The following is a 23,989-nucleotide window of genomic DNA, read 5'->3' as shown; positions in this document are numbered from 1 at the left end:
CGTTTTGCCCCAAAATGTTCCAAGCCCTAAAGATCTTAATGACGGTTTCTTGAGAAAAGGTCACCGAATCTCTCTTTTTCCTTGGGGATATTTATTCCATATACCTCCTAGGTCTCCCGGTGCAACGGTTTGTTCTCAAGGGTTCAAATCCCTAAAGAACCTTATGTTGTTTTCGTGGGGAAAGGCCATCGAATTTTCCATTTTTCCTTGGGGGGGGGGGGGGGGGATTCCATACTTCCCAGGACCTCGGCGCCACGTTTTGCCCTAAAATGTTCTCAGTCCCGAGGACCTTAATGCGTTTCTTTAGTAATGGGCCATTTCCCCCCCCCCCCCCCGCTTTCTCCGGTGCCACATTTGTAACCAAAATGTTCTCATCCCCGATGATCCTTCTGTTACTATTTTGAAAATGGTTCACCGAACCTTCTCCTTTCTAAGGGGCATTCCTCAGCAGGATCTGTACGACAGTTTCGAGTTATCAAATCTCCTCCCCCCCCCCCAAACTCTTCGCCCCAGGAAAACAAAAATGAGAGGCGTTTCAATCATAAGCATTCTGTTGACAAAAAATCTCCCTCGTACACCATACTCTATGTGATGGTGTTTTGAGAAAGAGCTACCCTAACTTTTCATTCTTAGGGGGCCTAGAACACCCTCCAGACTCCCCGGTGATAGGGTGCGTAAGAAAGTTTAAGGTTCAGGTATGACTATAAATATTTAAGCACTTTTCTGGGGGTGTATGGGGCGTATGGAATAGTCCCCAGGTGCGCGAGGAAGATTTGGCGACTCTGGAATGTCCACCTTGAATGGAAGAGTTGGTGTTCTTTTCCTCAAACAAATCCTAGGTAGTTTCAACAGTTTGGTGGAAAACGTAGCACCTGTTTTCTAGAGTGGGGAGGGAGAGAGGTCATAGAATACCCCCAGACAAAATGGAAAACTTGATGGCTCTTTTCTAAAAAACAATCATAGGGATCCTAAGGACTAGAGGAACTGTAGAGTTTCGTCCCTCCCAAAATTTCACAGCTGTCAGACACATCATGAATCATGATGGTCTTCCGGAAATGGTCGACTGAATTCTCCTTTCTTGAGGGATATTCTCTTTTGAAACCTCTTAAAGCTTTCGAAGTTTTCAAAGGTCCGCACGAAAAGCTTGGCTCTTCGGTGCTACACAGAACCTTTCTTTCCTGGGTGGTATTAAACTCCACGGTGCTACGTTTGGTTCTTATGATGCTTTTTTGGGGGAGGTAATTGTGGCTAACACTAATACCACCCGCACCTCATTACATTTAAAAACTGTGTCAAGCGTTGCCAATTTTCCAACTTGATTTGTTATTCTAAGTAGTTACACCAACACAAAGTAGTTCAAATGAGTTATCGATAGTAGTCCTAATGCATATTGAGGTTAGAATTCTGCGAATAACTTATTTTCAAATTTGGCGTAAATTTCTCACTTATAATTGCACAAGAGGTTTGTATTTTACCGAGTAAATTTGGGTTGTTAAGGTAATGAAAATCTGTTGCCTAGCAATTAGACGAGAAAAACTGTCAACTAATAAAAATGCGACACCGCAGGTGGAGCATTTTTAGGTTGACAGTTTTTCGAGTGCTAAAAGGAAACAGATTTGTGCAACAACCCAAATTTATCGGAAGTGTAATTCTGTTGCCTAGCAATTAGACGAGAAAAACTGTGCAGGTAACTTTTGCCGCTAAGTGACAATTGCACTGCGGCTTATGATTTTTTATACATGAGTTGAATTGACACCGCAGGTGGAGCATTTTTAGGTTGACAGTTTTTCGAGTTCAATTGCTAAAAGGAAACAGATTTGAGTTGCAACAACCCAAATTTACTCGGCATAAATACAAACCTCGAGTGTAATTCGGCAGGACAATTTAACGAACAAGAAATTCACCAAACTATTTAATTATTGACAGACGTCAAACTAGTCATATGGGAAATGATAATGCGATAATTGGTTCGAAAATGAATAGTGAAAAAACCACTAGTGCATTTGTCGCTGGAAAAGATGCAGGTAACTTTTGCCGCTGGCAAAGTGACAATTGCACTGCGGCTTATGCAATTTTTTATACATGAGTTGAATTGTCAAACAAAAAAGAGGGAATTATTTGCAAGACATATTTTATTACTCAATAGATTGACAATTAAATACTATCGTAATCAGGAGGAATGGCAGCAGTTTTAATCAAAACGGTCTTGTAATACTTCTCCGGCCCATGGTGGATGCTATCCACAACTGGAACTTTTCGCATAGTCTTCATCCAGGCCCGCAACAACTTAAAGTCATCGGCGCCAACCGGCAGCTTCTCACCCAGAACTATCGCAACGGTACCGGCTCGTTCACCCCACGGCCACAGCATGTAGTCGACCATCCCTGGATTGTCCCCGCCGAAAAACGTCGTGTTACGCCTCTTCAATTCGTCCTCGAACACCTGCAGGTGAGGAGTCAGCTCGTCGAGCCACTCCTTTGCCGATTTCTTCTCTTGCCCCGCGATCAGCTTGGAGAAGACACCGCCGAGCGGGCCGAACTTTTTCATTAGCTCCTTGTCCTGTTCGCGCGCCGGCGGCTCGGCGGGGTACAGAGGAGGGTCGGGGTAGTGCTCGTCCAAATAGTCGGCGATATCCAAGCTTTCGACGACGATCTTCGAGCCGATGTCCAACGCCGGCACTTTTCCTTCGGGATGCACTTCCTTGTACCACTCCGGTTTGTTGATCAAGTTTAGGTTGACGATGTCGTGGGGGACGTTTTTCGCGAGAAGGACCAGACGTACGCGATGGGCGTAAGGGCAGTACTCCATGGAGTAGAGGCGCAATTTTCCTTCGACTTTCGGCGGTTTTTCCGAACCTAAAATTGTCCTTAAGAAATCGAATTGGATTAGAAGGGACTGTATTACCGGTTGCTAAATGTTTGGCGCTCATGTTGCAAGGGAATCACTGGGAATGTGACAATTTAACCATGAATGAAGTTCTCAGTCTTCAGGTTAGTAACCTTGAACTCGTCGATTGCAGATTGCACCACAGACCATCAAATTGCACTAAGGGCGATACCACAGAATATATTTTTTTCTTTCGTGAAGTAGGTATTTTGAAAACTACTGGGATAATAGACCACTTACACTCTTTTAGTTCTGAATTCTACCGCTAGGCGGTTGTTGTCGCACTTTGGTATTGGATCAGCTGATCTCTGTGTATTTTCGTATTAGTGTGAGTAAAGAATAAGAAATATGAGTATACAAGAGTTAAAATGTGTGCTAAAGGAATTAGGAACTAAAACTACTGGCAATAAGCAACAATTAGAAAAACGGTAAGTATTTACTTATGTTTGAATAAATGAGTTGTACTAATTCTAACCTATGGACCATTTTAGGTTACGTATTTGGAAAGAGGAAAACTTAAATAAATCTCTGTTTGATGTAAAGGTGTTAAAAGTTCCGCATTTGGAATATCCCAATGATGCTTTATTTAAGAAGCTTATTGGTCCCTAAGAGCCTTCGTGGGTCATGATAAACGCTGTCTATCCAAGAAGCTTCAATAATTTCCACAACGTTTTAATGCTCTTTAAACCATTCAACAAGTCGTCTAGAGCCCTTGAAGTCGAGTCCTTAAGAGCTTTTAAAAGGCTTAAAAAACATAAGCATAAAGCCGTGATACGTCTCCCCAATCCCGAAAAGTTCCAGTTCCCCAGACACTCCGGTGCTACGTTTCCCACCAACTTGTTGAAAGTACTTAAGATCATTTTTTGGGAAAGGGGCACAATATCTTCTATTTTTTTGGAACCAGTTCTGCCCCCTCAAACCACCCGGTATTACGTATCTCCGAAAATATTCATTATTCAAGGCCTTAAATTCTTTTGGTTTTTGGGGAAGAAGGCACTGAACCTTTCTTTCCTAGGTTTTCTTTCGTTTTCTGTCAAAACTCGAAAGGCTTCATGATCCTTATCGCGGTTCTGTCTTCCACTTCAGACCCCCTCCCGCCCCCGTGCAACGTTTTCGCCCAAAATGTGCAAGGTCCTTATGTTATTGGTTAATTTGGTATACAATCTTCCCTCACCTTCACACTCCACCTCCAAGGGAAGGAACCTTATCCCGAAAAAAAAAAATTATCAGGAGGATCTGGTTTGAACATTTTGGGAGAAAACCCGAAAACGTAGCACCGCCGCCTGTGTGGGGATACAGCAAAAATGGATGAGGTAGCAAAGAGTTGGTAAAATCTCTACTTTTCACGCGCTTGTTTTTTTTTAGCTCACCGGTTTTAATTACAAGCCGTGCTATGACTTGGCAACGCTGCATTTGCTCATATTACAGTGCTGTCGTTCGTATGGAAGATTTGTCATGACGTTTTGCGTATGAAAATTATAGGCTTCTTAATTTTGATACACCGTGTATGTGTTTCTCAAAGTGTGGCTGCCTATTCTGTGGTTTTAGGTTAGGTGAGATGTGTAAGAAGAAAAACAACTAAAGCAAAACGTTTTTATTTATCAAAATGCGCTTTTAGATTTTGAAAAATGTGTCGCCGTTGAAATATCACCTCTCGTTCGCAAAATCGGGCCATCAAAAACGGACACTGGTACTGAATCTTCTCCAGGCAGACGGTGCCCGCTAAACTTTTCGTGAACTTAAACACGCTGGTCGATCTCACTGAAATCTTCCAGTTATTCTCACCGATGACGCACCAGTGCAGTACTTACGGCACAGAAGCCCCCCCAGCATGCAGGTGTGATGATTCGACACTATGAAGTAAGTGCCATGTTCCGAGCTGACGTCGAAATGCGCGACCGCCCTGTTGCTCAGGTACGGCCAGTGAGACAAATTCTCGGTGTACTCGGCCGAGTACTGCCACCTGTTGTAGTTACCGCTTTCGGAGAGGATGTCGAACTCCACTCTAAAATTGAAAGTTAAGTCGGGAATTGTCCCGTTCGTGTGGCCTCACATTGTCGGGTTGAGATGCTTCATGTTCCCGAAGTCCGCGACGTACTCCCAAACGTTGGCGGGGGCGACGTTTTTGATTATCGCGGACTCCTGATAATCGTAGAGGTGACATCGGAATAGCAGGTAACTGACGGCGATAATCGTACCGGCTAGTAGGAAGGTAAGGCGCCTCTTTACGACACGTTGCATTTTGGCGGAGTGATGCTGGCTTCTTAAAATAGACGCAGGACAGGATGCTGGCTATCATTTTAACATAAAAGATAAATAAACATAAAAGCTGGGTGTTTAAATTGTAAATTTACAGCTGTTGCAAGGTCACTGACTTTGGTTCCGTCCTCCACCACTGCTGTTGATTTGGTTTGGGAAGGGATAGTTAGGATGGGGTTGGCACAACATGAAGGAATCGTCCTGTTTCAAATAGCCCAAGAAGGAATCCATTTTCAGGTTTCTCTTTAGGAAAAGGGTAGTACAGGGTCAAGGTCACGAATGCGTGTCTGTCTGTCTGTGTTTAAATTACCACCAACGTGACTAGGAAAGTGTCTACTAAACCCAAAGAACAAGTGCCACACTGTAAAAGAACCCACTATACATTTACAAATATCCATGCCCGAACCAGGGACCCTTAGTACCACAGTCCAGCTTCAACTGAACTGCGCCACACGGGCCGGGAATCTGGGGGGGGGGGGGCGTGGGAAAGATTCTGTGACCCTTTACCAAAATAGAAACGTAAGGATTCTCGGGGCTGAGAATATTTTGAGGCAAATCGCAGCACCGTGGGGTCTGGAGGGTATGGAATATCCCAAGGAAACAAAAGGCAGATTCGGTGACATTTTCGCAAAAAACCAACGTAAGGATCTTTAGGGCTTTCAACATTTTGAGGTAATAATTAGCATCAAAAGTTATAGGCTAGAGAAAAATTTCGAAAGAAAATTCAAAGGGCTGTAACTTTTGTACTAGTAGCCCAATCTTGGAATTGTTTGAAATTATGGATTCTACAGGCTACATTCTATAAGAAAATTTTTTTTCCGGGTCGATCTGAGACAATCTTTTTTTCAAGACCCAAAAAAAAGCAGTGTATAACCTTCCTTTTTTACCAAAAATCGACTGCACCAAAATTTCTCGGGAAACACTTTTTCTTATTAATTTTGGACTTTGGTGCGTAGAATCCAAAACAATTCGTACTTTTTCGATCAGACTTCTCAATCAAAAGTTACAGGCTAGAAAAAAATTTCGAAAGAAAAGTCAAAGGGCTGTAACTTTGGAACTAGTAGCCCAATCTTGGAACTGTTTGAAATTATGGATTCTACAGGCCACATTCTATAAGAAAATTTTTTTTCCGGGTCGAGCTGAGACAATTTTTTTTTCAGGCCTCAAAAAAAGGCAGTGTATAACCTTCCTTTTTTTTACCAAAAATCGACTGCACCAAAATTTCTCGGGAAAACACTTTTCCTTATTAATTTTGGTGCGTAGAATCCAAAACAATTCGTACTTTTTCGATCAGACTTCTCAATCTGGGTGGCATCGAATAATTAACTCACCAAGAACAAAGGGGGATTCGGTAAATGTTTTCCAAAATAGCAACATAAGGATCCTCGGGGCTGGGAATATTTTGGGGCAAAACATAGCACGACCGAGGGGCCTGGAATATCCTCCAGGAAAGGGAGATTCGGTAAATCTTTAACAAAATAGGAACGTATATGTGTCCTGGAGGTTATTTAAGATGTCGAATCCTCCCAGGAGAAAGGAAGATTCTGTGAGCTCTTCCCAGGAAACCAACATAAGGATCTTTTTTTTCTCAAATCTGCATAAGGATTTTTAGGGTTTTGAACATTTTGGAAGCACCAAGGCGTCTGGGGGTATGGGAAACCCCCCAGAGAAGAGAGTAGGTTCGGTGATCCTTTACCAAGATAGTAACATAAGCATGTGTTCGTTCCCCAAAAACACCATGGGGGTCCTAAAGATTTCCAGCAATTTATGGGAAACCCGGAGGGTTTGGAACATTCCCAGATTGAGTCTTTTCGAAAGAAGTCCTCTTATGGCCGTCTGAACCCACAAATTTAAGCGGAGCTTAACTTAAAATAATCGTTCTCATACACTTTAAGCTATGCTTAAGCTAAGCTCAGCTGGAATTTGCTGGTGCAAATGGTAAAAAAAAATAGAAAACTGTGAAACACTTTAAGAGTGCCCTCGAAATTAATAATCGTATAGGCTCCGCACACGTCTTTAGAGTCTGTAGACATTTTTTACGATTTTACACCATATGAATTAGCTAGTTACGTACAACTTGAAACGATCTCATGAACAACGAATAAACAAAGCTAGTAAGGAAAAGTGATTCTTTTCTGGCCGCTCTGTATAGCGCGTATGAATGAGGTCCGTAGTTCTACTGTCCCCCTTTTTAGTTCCAATGTCTCGAATATATTATGGTTTTCTTTTACTGAGAAAGTAAGAAAGTAGAGAGTATGTTCTCAGGGGATGCTGTAGATAAGCCCATTATTAAAGATGAGGTAAAAGTGGAAGAAGATGCACCTGAAATTATTGGAGGCAGTCATGAAATGGTTGAAGCACGTACAATACAAGATTTTTGTAAGGTCGAGGTGTACGAACGGTACAGTGCACCTTCTCCCAAGGAAGCTACCCCTAAGCTTGAAGATCTAGTTCTGCACAAGTGCTTTCAATGTGGCTTCACGACAAAATGGAGGAAAAACTTAAATTCCCATCTCAGAATGCACGACACTTTAGAAATTTTTAATTGTGAACGGTGCGATTTCACTACGAAATACAAACGAAATTTCACCCGCCATCTGCAGGGACACAGCGGATTGGAGGAGTTCAAGTGTGAACAGTGCGATTTCGCCACGAAGCACAAGAGAAATTTCACCAGACACGTCCAGGCGCATCACGGTTTGACACGATTCACATGTAACCGGTGCGATTTCGCCACGAAGCACAAACGGAACTTAATCAGGCACACCGAAACGCATCACGGCCTGAAAAAGTTCAACTGCCGCAAGTGTGCGTTCTCGACGACCTGCGAGATAAACTTCACCAAACACGTGACAGTCCATTGCTCGTCAAAGAAATTTCAATGCGATCAGTGCAATTTCTCGACGAAGTACGAAAGAAACTTAACACGACACGTGCAAACCCACCAACAGTTGGAGGTTTTCAATTGTAACTTTTGCGAGTTCGTCACGAAGTTAAAGACTTATCTTTTGCGTCACGTGCGGAGGCAGCACATGGGAACTAAGCGTCAGATGTCTAGGGAGTTTCGTTGCGAACAATGTAGCTTCGCTACGAGGTGGAAGACGAACTTGATTTCCCATTGGAGACAGCTGCACGTTTTAGAAAGTGCGAGTCGCGGGGAAAATGAAGGGTTACCTTAGCTTTAGTAACTGCATGTATTAAAATCACGTTACTATTAAATTGATAGTCGAATACACTTGTTAATTAAACGTGAATACCTCCCAAAGCGGGGAGTGCCATATCAAAAATGTGATAATACTTAGAGCTACGTTTTGCAATATCGTAAGCAGTTTCGTTTCCGTTGTTCTTCATTTCGGGCTTGATGTAGGGATGCATCAGGAGCAGTTCGATAGTTTTGTACGAGGCACCGTGCGAGGCGGCGATGTGTAGCGGGGTTTGACCTAGAACAGTTCACTTTAAACGTCTGCCATTACGCCAAACCAACCTCCTTCGGTAACGGCGTTGATATCCGCACCGTGCTGTAGCAAACGAACGGCGCAGTTAACGTTGTTCCACTGGCACGCCGAGTGCAGAGGTTGCCATTTCATTTGCGTAACCGCCGAGACCGAGGCGCCGTTCGCCAGGAGGAACGAGACGATCTCGACGTGATCGCTGTAGCAGGCGCGATGTAATGGAGTGTAACCGTCGGAGTCGGTGACGTGGACAAGGTTACGGTCGGAGTCGAGCAGGCGCTGCACCACGTCCAACTTGCCTTTTTCGGAGGCCCACAGGATTTCCTTCTCGGGGGTTTCTGCAAGTGAGACGTGTGAACAAGTGAAATTGTCTTCCCGTTTGTGGTACCGTGGGGATGCTGCTCTTCGTCGATGTCGTTTAGGTCATCATCCCAACCGCTTACGAGAAATCTTTCGCTGCTTTCCATTTTTCTTCAATTTTGTGGTTATGTGGTAAGTAGGTGCAAAGTATTATTTCACGGTGCATTTAAACTACTTTGGTACAGACATGGAACTACTTGTTACGCTTTTAACAAAAAAATTAACTGTGTTCAACAGCTTCTTCAAGAGGCTTCTATGTAGATGTTCCGCCCAAACTAGAATCACGAAACCTCCAAGAATCTAACAACGTTTTTTAAAGGGTTTAAAACCTGTAAGAGTTTCCTTTTTTTGAGGCCCGAAAAAAAATTGTCTCAGATCGACCCGGAAAAAAAAATTTCTTATAGAATGTGCGGCCTGTAGAATCCATAATTTTAAACAGTTCCAAGATTGGGCTACTAGTTCAAAAATTACAGCCCTTTGAATTTTTTTTCGAAATTGGTTTCTAGTGTATAACTTTTGGTTGAGAAGTCTGATCGAAAAAGTACGAATTGATTTGGATTCTACGCACCAAAATTAATCAGAAAAAGTGTTTTCCCGAGAAATTTTGGTGTAGTCGATTTTTGGTAAAAAAGGAAGGTTATACACTGCCTTTTTTTGAGGCCCGAAAAAAAAATTGTCCCAGATCGACCCGGAAAAAATTTTCTTATAGAATATGGCCTGTAGAATCCATAATTTCAAACAGTTCCAAGATTGGGCTACTAGTTCAAAAATTACAGCCCTTTGAATTTTATTTCGAAATTGGTTTCTAGTGTATAACTTTTGGTTGAGAAGTCGGATCGAAAAAGTATGAATTGTTTTGGATTCTACGCACCAAAATTAATAAGAAAAAGTGTTTTCCCGAGACATTTTGGTGCAGTCGATTTTTGGTAAAAAAGGAAGGTTATACACTGCCTTTTTTTGAGCCCCGAAAAAAAAATTGTCTCAGATCGACCCGGAAAAAAAATTTTCTTATAGAATGTGGCCTGTAGAATCCATAATTTCAAACAGTTCCAAGATTGGGCTACTAGTTCAAAAGTTACAGCCCTTTGAATTTTCTTTCGAAATTGGTTTCTAGTCTATAACTTTTGATTGAGAAGTCTGATCGAAAAAGTACGAATTGTTTTGGATTCTACGCACCAAAATTAATAAGAAAAAGTGTTTTCCCGAGAAATTTTGGTGCAGTCGATTTTTGGTAAAAAAGGAAGGTTGTACACTGCCTTTTTTTGAGGCCCGAAAAAAAATTGTCTCAGATCGACCCGGAAAAAAATTTTCTTATAGAATGTGGCCTGTAGAATCCATAATTTCAAACAGTTCCAAGATTGGGCTACTAGTTCAAAAATTACAGCCCTTTGAATTTTTTTTCGAAATTGGTTTCTAGTCCTTTCAAGAATCTCCAATGGTCCCTTAAAACCGTTAGTAATACGCATTAGTAGAGCTTAATAGAATAGCCTTTAAGACTTTTTTTGAGTCCTTAAAAGCTTACTAGACTTTAACAATCTTTAAGAATAGTATAAAATTTTCAAAAGCTTGCAAGAGACTCGCGAAGCCTCCAAAAAATTTCTCGAACCCTTGAAATTGTTCCGTCTCTAGAGATTTTACTAGTAAACGTTTATTAAGGATTTTTAAGAACTGATCCTTTACTGCACTTTTTAAGTGTTTGAAAATCTTCTAAGACCCTTTTAAGGGTCAAATATGTTTTAAAAGAGCAATTTGTATTAGGAGAAAGTATTTTCCAATTACTTTTGTAACGAATCACCCGTTTACCATCCTGTAGCTGTTTATACTCGAAGTTATGACCACACCGTGTGTTTATGGAGTCGACAGCTTTGCTGACCACCCGGTATCTACAAGCGTTTTAAATTAGCCGTTTCGTTACTAAGAAACCGTAGTTTTTGAATTTACTTATTTGCTGTAGTAGACGAGGGCCAAGGTTGTAAAAATAACCTTGGACGAGGGTAGCGTTTTTATTTTGTTTAATTGTTTGTTTTACCACCGATAACGCACGTAAGTATTCAATTGATCAGTTTTGCAACATTTCCTGTAAAAATATTTAAATTGTTTATACAGCCACCAGGAAAGAAGAGAGATAATCAATGTTGTTAAGTTTTAGATCCGTTAACTATCAATTAATCGATTTTAGTTTTCCAATGTTAAACGTAAAACCAGAATAGAAAAGCTGTTTTACGACTTGAAGGCGGTGCGTCTACAGATAGCAGCTTGTTATGTTGACCTCGCCGATTGCACTTAAATTCCAAGGGACAAGAACTCCGTTTTCCGAAATTTCCGTCCGGCAAAGTAACTGAGTATAATTAGTAGCAATTAATTTTAATGAGTTACAGAAAAACCCGTCCGTTTGAGCTGGGCGTTATCTCAAAAGAAGCGCGCTTAAAAAACTTAAAGTCTGACGTCGATCCCGTATTTTTCCGATATTGGGGAAAGGAGTAATTAATTAAAAACTTGGACGTATCGAAGGTATACGCGTACGAAATGGGAATTCCGGTTACTGCCCGCTCGAAATGGACTTTCGATAAAAGGTAAACGCTTAATTTCGGGCGATCTATTTGTTTTTGCACCTTCGCCAGTTGCATTTGTAAGTATCGTATTAAATTTTGACATTACCGTAAATTTCTTGTGTATCTGTATCGTTTTACTTTGCTTTTACATTAAGTTACACGTATTTTTACCTCTTCTTGTTTTTCCACGCTGCTGATATAATGTGCTTCCCAAGAGAATTTCTATTTGAAAAACGTAATACTTGAGGAGTAAATTCTACATCCTCATCGCCTACTTTTTAAAGCAAAATTTGATATGGAGATGTTGAAAGATTGCTAATACAATACTTTTGAATAAAAAAAAATGTATTGGAAGGAAAGAATACATTTCTCTTCTCTATATTTCTGTGATCCTGATGCGACAAAATTAAAACCGGAGAACGTAATACGTAATAAGAGGTCTCGTCAATACATTTTAGGGGCTCTTCGGTTTCTGTGATCGATTCTACTATTTGCATCTGCGGTATATAACAAACAAAAGATGTCGGTCACTAAAAATTGAATCTTTTTAGTGTATTAGGAGAACATAGCGCGTCAGAAGTTGCTTGTCAACAAATTTTAAACACCTCTGAGAGTCTATGATCCTGATATAAACATTGTTTAGTGGCCTTTGTATTTCAACAACATAATACATGGTGCTTGTCAATAAGTATTACACTTTCTTGTGTTCCTGTAATCCTGATACAACATTTTGAAACCAGAGTTTGCACCAGGATACGTGAGAAGATACTTCATCCATAAATTTTGATAGGACATAATCGGCGTATTGATATTTGCCTTTCAACTTGGTGTTTTTGAGCTTCTCTGCTCCTGATACAATATTGTTTATAAGGGAACCATAATGCGTGATATAGCATTTTGTAGTAGAATCTTCTCGCTTTTCGAGTACTATACCTAAGGAGGTATATGTCCATAAATTTTACCTTGTATTCCTCTGCTCCTGATCAAATCTTTAATAAAAGAAAGACATGGGAGCTGAAGAGTATTTTCCAATAAATTTTACATTTCTCTGCTTCTTGTATTCCTTAAAATTAGAAATTTGCATTAGGAGGGCACATTGTGTGATTCTTTTCCAGTAACTTTTAAATCTTGCGTTTCTCTGCTCCTAATTCAATATTTCTTAAAAGAGTAAATTCGAATTAAGATAAAATAATACACTAAAAAGCGTTCTCCAATTACTTTAACACCTCATTGAGTTTCTGTGGTCCTGATAAATCATTTTAAAAACAAAATTTTATTAGGACTGCATAATACGTGATGATGATCTCCTCGTAGATTTTACGTCTTTGTGCGTATCTCTCCTGTTGATACAAATGTTTTGAACAAAAATTTGTATGTGGAGAATATAATATTCGAGAAGATATTTTACGCGTCCTTGAGGTTCTGTGATCCTGATACGTCATGTTTGAATAAATTTTACATTTTTTTTGCTTCTATAACCCTAATCACCTACTAAGCAAAATTTGATCAGGAGATGTTGAAAGACTTCTTCTAGTGGTTTCTATGCCCCTGGTAAGAACTTGATGATAGTTTTCCATTGCATTGTATACCATCGTCCGTTTCTCTCCTCCCAATACAATACTTTTGATTGCAAAAAAATGTATTAGAAGAAAAGAATACTTGAGATGGTATCTTCCAATAAATTTTACTCTTCTTGAGTTTCTGTGGCTCTGATAAGTTATTTTTCAAAGGCGAAATGCTATCAGGATACAGAACATTTTTTCTTTTCTTAATACAGTATTCTTTAAAAGGGCAGTTTGTATCTGGATAACAGAATACGTAAGAAAGTAATTTTAAAAGAGATTCATATTCACAGTTTGAGTTTCTATAGTCCTCATTTGATAGCGAACTATCTACACCTTCTCTACTGCTACAATATTTTTTAAATCAAAAATTTGTATTAGGCGAACATAATAAGTAAGGATAACTTTTTCATCTCGTTCCATAGTCCTAAGCGACATTTTATTAGGTGATACTAAATTTTACTCTTGAATTCTTCTGTTCCTGGGTGTATTTTCTGCAGTGAACGTTGTATTAAGTGAACATAGTGTATGAAGAGGTATCTTTGTATAAATTTGACTCGCGTCTGTGGGGTTCTGACAAATAACTTGTATCGGGAGAACATAATAATCAAAAGATGTCAGTCACTATTTTACCCTTACTTTTGTTTCTGTGGCCCTGATAATAAAAATTTATGCGCGAGCTGGATCGTTTTACATTTTCCTTGATTCCTTGTTATCAGGCGAACATGAAGGCACTTGCCAGCAAATATGAATAACACTTGAGCGCCTATGATTTTGACATGCCATTTATTTCAACAATGTTGTAATTTTAAATTTTGCACATTTTTACGCTTCTGAGATCCTGATATAGAATTTTTTAATACAGAAATTTGTATCAGGAGCATATAAAACCTAGAACACCTTGTGAATTAATATTACGTCTATTAGAGATTGAAAAAAATTACAGCAGGATAACAGAATTTTTATAACAAAATTAGTATCGGGAGAACATAATAGTGATATGACAATTCTGTGGAAAATGGCGGTGATTTACAATATATTACACATACGTTTCTGCAACCCTGATACGGAATTTTTTAATAGATAAGTTTGTATCAGGGACACATAAAACGTGGGATCTGTTGTCATCTAAATTTCCTATTACAATATAATCTCATTTATTGACCTTCTCCTCGTCTGCACCACTGGTTACATTCGCCAGCGCCTTTTCGACCGATTCGTAAGTGGCGAGCTCTTGCTGCGCCGAATTTTCACGCGAAAGGAAGCGGTAGATTACCGGACTTAACAGGTCGCGCTCCACCTTCGGATCGTCCTTCGTCCTCGTCCACCAGCCGACTAAAACACCCACGACGATGGCGATCGTTACGCTGATCAGCGTGTAGAAGTAGAACGATATCTGGAATATGAGCGGCGGTTTCTCGGGATCCGCCTCCGAGGGGTTCGATCTGAAATTCGTGGTCTAAGTATATGGTTGATCGGGGGCGCTTACATGATGGTGATGTTGGCGTCGCAGTGTTCCGTCGACATCGGTTTATACGCGTGCTTGACCCTCCCCATGAAAATGTAGGCCTGGGCGCCGAAGACGAGCATGGCGGTAAGAACTGACGAAACGATTCCTCCCCAGAGGGCCCCCTAGAAGCAACCGTCTTAGCTCGAGCTGGAGTTTCGAGGGTTACCTTCTTATTTACGATTGGAAATAGCATTCCCAAGGAGATGAGGCCCAGAAGAGGTCCGTGGGTCACCGCATGGAAACTCAAGGAGATCTGAACCACTCCGCCCAGCTTTTCAATGACGAATATCAGCCCCAAACACAGCAGCCCGCTGATCACCACGATTACCTTGAGTATCCGATTGGTCGTCCTGGTGGAGATGTGACTGGGAAGTCTAGACCTGAGGAAGTCTTCGTAGACTGTTAGTGATAGCGTATTGATGGAGGTGGACATTGAGCTGAAATGTTGGATCGCACTCATTGGAATTTTGCGAGCGAGACTACCTGAGCGCGGTTCCGCAGACGCCAGCGACGAAGAGTCCGGGAAGCCCCTTGATACGCCCCACGTCCAGTAGGTAGTAGGGAAGCATCTGGTCAACCCTGTTAATCTTCCCCAGGGAGAAGGGGTCGCAATCCATATACGTCGCAAAGAGAATGAGACCAATCCAGCAACTGGCCACCTTCGTGATAGCAGTTCCCACCCCAAACACAATGGCCGCCCTGCAATTTAACCTGGTGATCCACTACGACCTGGTGCGCTTACCGTTTTACGGCGGTATACGTGGGCAGAGACAAGAATCGCTGTACTGAGGACGGATTCACGCCTAAATTCCCGACGAAAGTCGCCCACATTCCTATCGCGACCCCCCAAAATGTCTGCCTCACCGTCGGATTGAAGTTCATGCTGCAAGCCTAGCAAGTGAGGGGCACTACTCTTCCGGTAACTTACTTGAACAGCTCGATTCGATCGCGATCACTCGCGTCGCTCCAGATCTTCACGAATCCCCCGGACATGTACGTGCCGATCCCGATTACGATCAGCATCGTGCTGATCGTAATACTCAGCTGGATGGTGTCGGAGAGCACCACAGCCCTGAGCCCGCCCAGAGTCGTATAGAAGATGCACACCAAGCAGATGAGCGTGCTGACTACGTACAGATTTAAACCAGTCACTGAAACACCACCGTAAGTTTTGCCATTATGCCACCTGAACCTGGACAGACCTTGGGTTAGCGCCAGTGACGGAATGTAAATCACGATAGGCACGTGGAGAATCGCCGAGAGAACGTAAAGGCACGAGGCGAAAGTCCGAAGCTCGTGCCCGAAGCGCAACTTTAAATACTCGTAGCTGCTGGGCAGCTGCAACTTGTAGAAGACCGGCAGGTAGACGTAGACGATCGTGACCATAAGCAGCACCACGGTTATCGGACATATCGCGTACTGCGTGCCGTACAGGTAGATTTCCGCCGGTACTCCCAGCATCGTTATACCTGAAAGGTGACTCGCCGCCAGAGACATCCCGACCGGAAACGACCTCATCCGCTTGCCGCCGTGGAGGTACTCCTCCTTGGTCTTCTGTTTCGTACCGAAGCATCCGTAGTAGACGCCTATCAGCAGGCTGGTGCAGATTGTCACCGAGAAGAAGGCGTAGTCGGCCCAGGAGAAGAACGGCTGGCTCATCTTCTCATCCGGGTCGTAGCGCTACTGTTTGCCTTTGTCACATTTCGCTCCGTATCAGCGCCATAAATTTGATTAGGTGACGGTCGGCCTTCCTTGGTTTATTTTCCTTATTTGCTTAGATTTGCGTCATCTTCTCGGCGCCTGTGGCCATTTTTTGAGATAAAATAGGTTGCGTGTTCTCCTGTTCCTTTGTCGACACGGTTTACGATTCTAGCGAATTCTTTTAGGTTTTAAACAAGCTGCACGTCAGACCATATTATGTTCTCCTGATAGTTTTTAAACTATAAGCCAGAGTAACCTAGTGACCTGAAGAACAGGGTCGCAGTGCTGCGATTACGAAAACTCCTCTGTCGTAATGAGCGTTTAGGTGCGTTTGTAACTTTCTTAGCGCATGCTCTCCTGATACAGATACAACAGCGTTTCATGTAGGCTCAATTTATGCGATCCTCCGTGGGATGATTTCCTGATAAGAACGCGAGGAGCAGGGGGGGGGGGCATTGATTTGGTCGTACGAAATTCATGCAATTAATTCATCAGGCACGACCTCCTGATAGTAAAGTTAGGAAATCGCGGATTCGTGCCGTTAGCGGCGTACGTGCCTTGCAGGAAATGAATATTGCTCGTTACAGCTAGGATGTCACGACTACATACACGTAAAGGGTCTCGGACGTGCCCTATAAGCTGTTCTAAGTTGTATCAGAATTGCAGAAGTTGACTTATGAGATTGAATTCGGTATTCAATGACGAGTAAGGGCGAGGTGAAAGTAGATCGCGAAGAATTGTATCAGGATTACATAAGCTGACTCCTATGCTCGTATTCAATTCTGCCTGGAAGAAAAGTGTACAAACAATTGTATCAGGGCTCCATTACTTGCTTCATTTTGGCTTTTGTGATCGAAAGTTGAGGATTGAATTCAATTTTTTAATAATGAAAGAGGTCGCTCTCCAGCTAGGAGAGAAAAAATTGTTAGGGTGCAATGTATGCTGCCATTAATGCTGTGATCCCATTCAAACATTCTTACTTATGATCTCCCGATAAGAAACAAAAAGGTCGCTAAATTTAAGGTGTCGATTTTGAAAATCCATGTCAGGGTTGCATGACATTAATCCTTCCCACTTATTTGATTCCTTAATTAAAGAGGTCTTGCAGAAATCAACCGTTAGCGGAAAAGAATTTGCGCCTTTCATTTTTAGAATCCCTTTACGCATCTTTAGGTATGATCTCCTGATGGATGGAATGAAATCGTGCTTTTAAACCGATTTTGGCGGCGTATCAGGGTTTCATAAATGGATTCATTCCTCCGTATACCTAAATCAAAAATGTCTTTATGTAGGCGCTTCTGCTAGAAGAGATAGAAAGCACAAGGGAAAAGTATGTTCCCTCTATTTTTCGAATTCATTCATACGTTCTGAATTACGATCTCCTGATAAAAAACATTGAGCAATTATGGTGACTCGGGCAGTGTCAGCTGTAAAAATCCCATACCAGGGTTGCATGAGGTGAATATTTCTCTCGAATTTGATTCTTTAAGAGGTCTTGTTTATCCCAGTCGGTTACCAGGAGCAATTAAATGTTCAGGGGAAAAGTAATGTGTCTCTTAATTTTCGAATCCACTTTATGATCTCCTGGTAAGAAGACGGAACGAAATCGAGCTTTTAAAGCGATTTTGGCGGCGTAAAAAATGGTATCCGGGTTACATAAGCGGATTCATTTTCCTGTGTACCCAAATGAAAGTTGGTGTTACATTCTTCCCCGTACGCCGGACCACGCTCCTTACACCTTCGGCCAAGATAAACGGTTCCAAAGAGAAGTATTATACCCATTCATTCACCCTTAGTTATGCTCTCCTGTTAAGAAGTCAAGTAGCTTACGAAATTGAGCCTTTTTTTAATAAAATCAAGCGGCTCACGTGCCCTGTTGCTAAATCAGGGCGTCAGAGATTGACTAATTTGCCCGTATTCCATTCCTGAATGAAGGTTTCCTTCATCCGAGCTCTTGTATTAGGGGAGATGAAAAGTTAAAGGAAGGAGTTAAATTAAATAATAAGGTTTGAATGAGTAGGCTAAGTCGCACTTTAACCGCATGGGTAGATAAAGTGAAACAGATGATTACGCATTCTAATGATTTCTGTGATTCTTATGTCAAATGGGACGCGGAGCACGATATAAAATGACGTTCAGAACATATGATAATGCTGTTTCCATGGAAACGGCCGCGATGGCAGAATAGTCTGCTATTTTTGACGTCTAAGTTAAATTCAGAATTGTCAGAAGCTTTACAATGGCTTCTGCTATACAAGACGGTTTGTATTATACACGACGATAAAAGGAAACTAGCCATCTAGTGAAAGTTAATTCACTCAATATATAAAATATCCCTTGATCATCAATTAATTCATGGAATCTATTCGTATTTTTTAAACCATGATCTCCTGATACGAAACCATGTACGTGGGTTACAAAATCAGCCTGTAGGCTGCGAAGGTCTGTGTCAAGATGATATGAGTTAATTCATTTGACCGTATTCCATTCTTGAATTGAAAAGGATTTCATTATCTAATTTCTTCTATTAAAGGAGATAAAGAGTAGAAGAGAGGAGTGTGGCACCCTTTGATTCTTGGTATCTATTTGTACATTCTCTCCTGACAATAAAGCAGGTAAAAAAACCAAACTTTTAAGTAAACCAGTCTGCATAGGTGCCCTGTAGGATATGAAAATTTGTATCAGGATCGCATGAGTTGATCCATTTCATCATATTCCATTCCACAAGTAAAGATGATGTCTATCTAATCTGTTCTGTTTGGGGGGATGAAAAGTTCAATGGAAAAGTGTGGTGGCTTTTTGTTCATGGCATCGATCCGTACATTTTTAATTATGCTCTCCTGATAAAAAATTAAACAGGTCAATCAAATCGCGACCTGTATAGACTGTAAACATCTGTATCAGGATGACATGAGTTGATCCATTTGTCTATATTCCACTCCTCAATCTAATCTTTTTTATTAGGAGACATAAGAAGTTGAAAAGATTCTGGGAATCTTTTCTTAAATTTCTAACTCTAGTCTCCTGATACTAAAACAAGCAAGTTGCAACATTGCACTTTTAATAGAACCATGAAGTGGGTATTTTTCAAAGTCATTACGTCATCTTTAGCTAGGATCTCCTGATAATAAGTCAAGCGGATCAAGAGCCTTTATTAAACTAAGCGGTGTGCCCTGAAAGCTGTAAAAATTTGTATGAGGAGAGCATGAAATGATTGATTTGCCCCTCTTCACCTAATAGAGATGAATAGCTCTTGTGGAGGGCCCATAACAAGAGAGAGACAATAAACAATTATGCTCTCCTGATGAGATGGCTGATCCCGTATCCTGTAACAGTTTTAGAGTTGTAGGGAGGTGTGAGCGCATGCTCTCCTGATACAGAGAAGTCAATGAAATGTGTTCCTTAAGCATTTGGCCGGTGTTTCTTTTTCTTCTTTTGATAAGGACGCCAAGAGGCAGGCCAGGAGGTCACGAAATCTAGATGTTAAGGCAACTCCGACGACACTCATGCCTTGTAGGCTGCGGAAAATGTGTCAGGGTTGCATGAGTTGGTTAATTGACCCGTATTCGATGTGTTTTGAGTCAACAAATGCATTAAACAATGTTTGTATCACCCCCCCCCCCCTCCTCCCCATGTGACAACGTTCTCCTGCTCTAAGACTGGTAGATTTCAAACGTATTTTCAATATTGTGAAACCGTTATCGGTGTTTGTACTCTCCGTGTCGTCTTCACTTGTTTCACAATTGTGGAAAAACGATCATTGTATCATGCTTACTCACCATTATGCTCTCCTGTTTCTCAAGTAAAAGTTATTATTTCCCGATAAGAAAACGTCGTACTTTTCTTCCTATGCAGGTTTTCCTTTTAGTAAAAAACGCTAGGAAAAAGTATTACCGCTTGGTATCAGGGTTGCATAAGCAACTTTATTTGCAGGCATTCGCTTTCTTAAAGATAAGAGCCCATTTGCACGGAGATGGGGGGAGGGGGGGGGGGAATACTATGGTAACCATTCATTTCGCGAATCCACTCATGCATCTTTAATTATGATTTCCTGATAAAAAAAGACCACGACGGAACCAAATCGAGGGATCCGAGGAGGGGGGGGGGGTTCTTTACTGCCTGTCGAAATACTAAACAAGAAAAGAGGTCTTTACGTATATCTCTCAAAACGAGTTAGACGGCGTACGTGCTTTACAGAATAAGACACACTGTATCAGGGCCGCATGAGAATTCATTTAGCTGTATCCGATTAACGGGGTAGTCTTCTTTATCGATGCTCTTGTGATATAAGGCAACCCTCTCATTTTTGCAATTCATTTGTTTATGAAATTATGATTTCCTGATACAAACGACCACGACGTAACCAAATCGAGGGATTCGAGGGGGTGGGGGGGGGGCGCTTTACATCCTGTAAAAATAATAAACAAGAAAAGAGGTCTTTACGTATATATCTCAAAACGAGCTAGACGGCGTACGTGCTTTATAGAATAAGACGCACTGTATCAGGGGCGCATGAGTTGATTCATTTAGCTGTATCCGATTAACGGGGTAGTCTTCTTTATCGATGCTCTTGTGATATAAGGCAACCCTCTCATTTTTGCAATTCATTTGTTTATGAAATTATGATTTCCTGATACAAACGACCACGGCGTAACCAAATCGAGGGATCCGAGGGGGGGGGGCACTTTACATCCTGTAAAAATAATAAACAAGAAAAGAGGTCTTTACGTATATCTCTCAAAACGGCGTACGTGCTTTATAGAATAAGACGCACTGTATCAGGGGCGCAGGAGTTGATTCATTTAGCTGTATCCGATTAACGGGGTAGTCTTCTTTATCGATGCTCTTGTGATAGAAGGGAATTCTCTGACTTTTGCAATTTGTTTGTTTATGAAATGATGATCTCCGTACAAAGAAAAGCGAGGAGGTCACGAAATCGGACTCTAAACGTGGTAGCTTTGTAGACCAAAAATTGTATTGTGACTGCGTTCTTTTTTTGTATTTAATTGCCTAAGCAAGCAAAATTTTAGAGGAAATTTGTGCAATTTAGTTACACATTCTTCATTATGATCTCCTGATAAGAAAGCGAGGACGTCATAGGAATACTGGGCCAGAATACCTATTACTTTCGAAATTTGTATATTCCTCTAATAATTTTTCGAAATTTATATCCCCCCCCCCCCTTGTTAAGGTTGTCCACAAAGCCACGCCCTTCTTTCACATTTTAATAATTACACTCTGGTAAGTAATACATATGGTAAATACTTTGAAAATATCAACATGGCGCTCGGCGCTTTCAAAAAATAAAATAACGCAAAAAAACCTTCAGAATTGTGCCTTACTAAAAACATCACAAATTATTACACACATGAGATTAAAATATATATGCCTCTCTCTCTCCCTCCCCCTTCGCGCTGCGTACAAAGCGATAATCGCATCTCATGTCTACAATCCTGAAGAAAAGGATCGAGAAGAAATGAAGCGTCCATTAACATCGATAATATTTACATTGAAGATTAACAATTTTTTTTTTCTGGGCTAAAAGTCGGAGTAGTCGGCGTAACTGATCGGCTTGTAGACCGCCGATTGGCCCCAGCCGCGCGGGGCCGTGTTGTAGTTGACGAAGCTGCCGTACTTTCGGGGGGGCGGGGGCGGGGTGCTCTGGTTTATGTTGTAGATTTCGTAGGTGGGCGTCGTGGTTTCCCTGGGCACGAAGACGGCGGGTGGCGGCTCCGGTTTGTAGGTGGGGGCGCGTCTGCTTTGAGGTAGCGGACTTGATGGTGGTTCTAAAACAGAGAGAGAGAGACGCGGTTAGGGGGGGGGGGGGGTTGCGCGGGTTGGGTTTAGCAAGCTTGCCTTGAGCCAAAGCGAGGTTATCGGGGATTGAGGATCGTTGGAAGCCTTCGGTTGTGGTGTTCGTGACAGTGTAGAGGTTTTCAAAGTCTTCCTCCGCTTGCCTCAGGAGCTGTTCGTGCTGGGTGGTTTGCTGCACGATCTGGTCACCCATGACGCTTTGCACGACGGTCACGTCTTTAATCTGCTTGTAGCGCATTGGGGGCATCGCAGACTCCTCGAAGCTTTGAATTAGGTGCCGTACCGGTACTTTTCTGTACATCTCCTCGTCATCGTCGTGGCTTGCCTGGGCGTAGATCATCTGCTTCGAGCTCTCCACTAGAAGATCATCGCTAAGTTTGTTGGTGTCGCCTCGTAGTAGATGCCTGGGCGGGTACTCGACGCGCACACTGCTCGCAATGGGTATAACAGTACCGTCGGGCATCACCAACTCCTCGCGCTTCACCTGCAGGTCCATCTCCACCTCACGCTCCTTCTCGTAGAAGATCTGGTCGATCTCCTCGTCGTCGGTCTTCGCGATCGTTCGTATCTCGGCGACTTCCTTCGTCGTTAGCTGGCTGGAGAGCTTCGAGCCGTCCCCGAGCTCCTGCTCGTTTTTCACTTCGGATCGGCGAATTTTTACCTTCGGCTCGGATCGGCTCTTCCTACCGAGCGCCTTTTTAAATTCGGCGTTGATGTCCATTTGGCCGAATAACGGTCGGGCTCCTGCCACGCTTGAAGGCGGCTTCTTACACTTGGGACTCTCGATTTCGAAATTCCCGCGCTTCTCCACGTTTAGGTCCTTTTTGGTTTCGTAGCGTGTAATCTCGATATGGTTCGGCTCGGTTTTTACGACCAGCTCGGCGATTTCCGGCGGGAGAACTCCGATTGGCTTCATCACCTCCTGAGGTAAATCTAATTCCTGGACCGGTTCGGGCTCAGTTTCGATCGGCTCGTTTGGTTCTTCTGGAGGTGGAGTTTCGAGCGGTTTGGGCTCATCGCAAGGTAAATTGTCAATGCCGAACTGGACGTGCTTCATCTTGACGAGCATCTTCTTCACCTCGCTCTCGTCGCTCAGCTGCGCGTACTGCACGTTGACCTGCCGCTCGAACTGATCGCGCACGCGCTCGGAGAAGCTGCGCTCGTCCTTCGGCACGAAGACGGGGAGCGGGGGGCGCGTTTCGCTGGCGTTGTAGTGCCCCATGCTTTCGAAGAGCTCGCCCTGAAGGGTGTGCACGTTGGACGCGTCGTCGAACTCACGCTCGATGACCTTCTGTTCGGGATCGGACGCGAAATTAAACTCGGGCTTTTCGACGGGGGTGGCGGGGCGAGGTTCTGGATGTAGCGGGTACCTTTTGCCGGTTAGCGAGACGGGCGCGTAGGTGCGGGTGGGAAGGCCGCGCGTGAACGGCCTGGGCGCGTTTTGGAGGGAGAAGTCGGGTATCATCGGGAAGGGGGAGGGGTTGGGGACGATCTCGGGTTCTCTTTCGGGGGAGGGTTCGCGCGAGGGGAAGGGGATCGGCGTCGTTCGTAGCGTGACGATGTCGCGCTCGATGATCTCCGGGTTTAGCTCGATGTTTGGAATCGTCGGGAATGACATGGGGGGATCCAAGCTGGAGATTAGCGGGAGTTGATCTTGGAAGGAGTGGATGTCGTCGGTGAGTAGGTCTAGGTTGGTTTGTACGTCTGGTATGCACACGAAAGGCGAAGCGGGACGTGCCGGTGGTAGTACTGGCGATTCCGGTTTAGGTGTCTCAAGGGTGACATCTGGAATTGTGGGGAATGGCGAGGGGGAGCGGGTTACTTCGGGTTCAGGAATAACGGGGGAAGCGATGCTGCCTGCGAAAAGTGAGTATAAAGCCAAAGCGAAGCGAT

The 23,989-nt window shown here is 42.7% G+C and overlaps 5 protein-coding genes and 1 long non-coding RNA gene across 10 annotated transcripts in view; 2 read left to right on the top strand and 4 right to left on the bottom strand.

Moving 5' to 3' along the window:
* Positions 1–2,114: 2,114 nt before the first annotated feature.
* Positions 2,115–3,118, bottom strand: LOC116180517 (pyrimidodiazepine synthase-like). The gene is made up of 2 exons (XM_031500551.1): positions 2,905–3,118; positions 2,115–2,855 (listed from the first exon to the last, which is right to left on the bottom strand). Exons 1-2 carry the CDS (start codon positions 2,927–2,929, stop codon positions 2,155–2,157), a joined length of 726 nt encoding a protein of 241 aa, XP_031356411.1. The 5' UTR covers positions 2,930–3,118; the 3' UTR covers positions 2,115–2,154.
* Positions 3,119–4,351: 1,233 nt separating this feature from the next.
* On the top strand, positions 4,352–5,228 carry LOC116181271. Its single transcript, XR_004147226.1, has 2 exons — positions 4,352–4,448; positions 4,505–5,228. It is a non-coding gene; the product is annotated as an uncharacterized LOC116181271 (long non-coding RNA).
* A 2,172-nt stretch (positions 5,229–7,400) lies between these two features.
* Positions 7,401–8,324, top strand: LOC116180757 (RE1-silencing transcription factor-like). Its single transcript, XM_031500879.1, has one exon. The coding sequence runs from the start codon at positions 7,401–7,403 to the stop codon at positions 8,322–8,324; it is 924 nt and encodes a 307-aa protein (XP_031356739.1).
* Positions 8,325–8,327: 3 nt separating this feature from the next.
* LOC116181268 (ankyrin repeat domain-containing protein 49-like) lies at positions 8,328–9,098 on the bottom strand. Its single transcript, XM_031501578.1, has 3 exons — positions 8,986–9,098; positions 8,630–8,935; positions 8,328–8,585 (listed from the first exon to the last, which is right to left on the bottom strand). Exons 1-3 carry the CDS (start codon positions 9,062–9,064, stop codon positions 8,389–8,391), a joined length of 582 nt encoding a protein of 193 aa, XP_031357438.1. The 5' UTR covers positions 9,065–9,098; the 3' UTR covers positions 8,328–8,388.
* A 4,877-nt stretch (positions 9,099–13,975) lies between these two features.
* On the bottom strand, positions 13,976–16,557 carry LOC116179965 (sodium-coupled monocarboxylate transporter 2-like). Its single transcript, XM_031499788.1, has 7 exons — positions 15,784–16,557; positions 15,510–15,732; positions 15,324–15,464; positions 15,065–15,280; positions 14,748–15,018; positions 14,561–14,703; positions 13,976–14,516 (listed from the first exon to the last, which is right to left on the bottom strand). The coding sequence occupies exons 1-7, from the start codon at positions 16,238–16,240 to the stop codon at positions 14,225–14,227; spliced, it is 1,743 nt and encodes a 580-aa protein (XP_031355648.1). The 5' UTR covers positions 16,241–16,557; the 3' UTR covers positions 13,976–14,224.
* A 4,936-nt stretch (positions 16,558–21,493) lies between these two features.
* The window catches only part of LOC116180128 (titin), a 36,442-nt gene continuing 33,946 nt past the window's right edge, over positions 21,494–23,989 (bottom strand). For all 5 annotated transcript variants that reach the window (XM_031499981.1, XM_031499982.1, XM_031499978.1 and 2 more), the window contains 2 exons: positions 22,139–23,953; positions 21,494–22,068 (listed from right to left, as the gene is read on the bottom strand). In XM_031499981.1, coding sequence (XP_031355841.1) covers positions 21,821–22,068; positions 22,139–23,953 — 2,063 coding nt within the window. In that variant the 3' untranslated portion in view covers positions 21,494–21,820. The remainder of the gene's footprint in view (positions 22,069–22,138; positions 23,954–23,989) is intronic.

Source organism: Photinus pyralis, unplaced genomic scaffold (assembly GCF_008802855.1).
Source record: "Photinus pyralis isolate 1611_PpyrPB1 unplaced genomic scaffold, Ppyr1.3 Ppyr1.4_LG9, whole genome shotgun sequence".
In the NCBI taxonomy this organism is placed as follows: domain Eukaryota; kingdom Metazoa; phylum Arthropoda; class Insecta; order Coleoptera; family Lampyridae; genus Photinus; species Photinus pyralis.
Note: the sequence above shows the minus strand (reverse complement) of the source record. Positions and strands in the feature narration are given on the sequence as shown.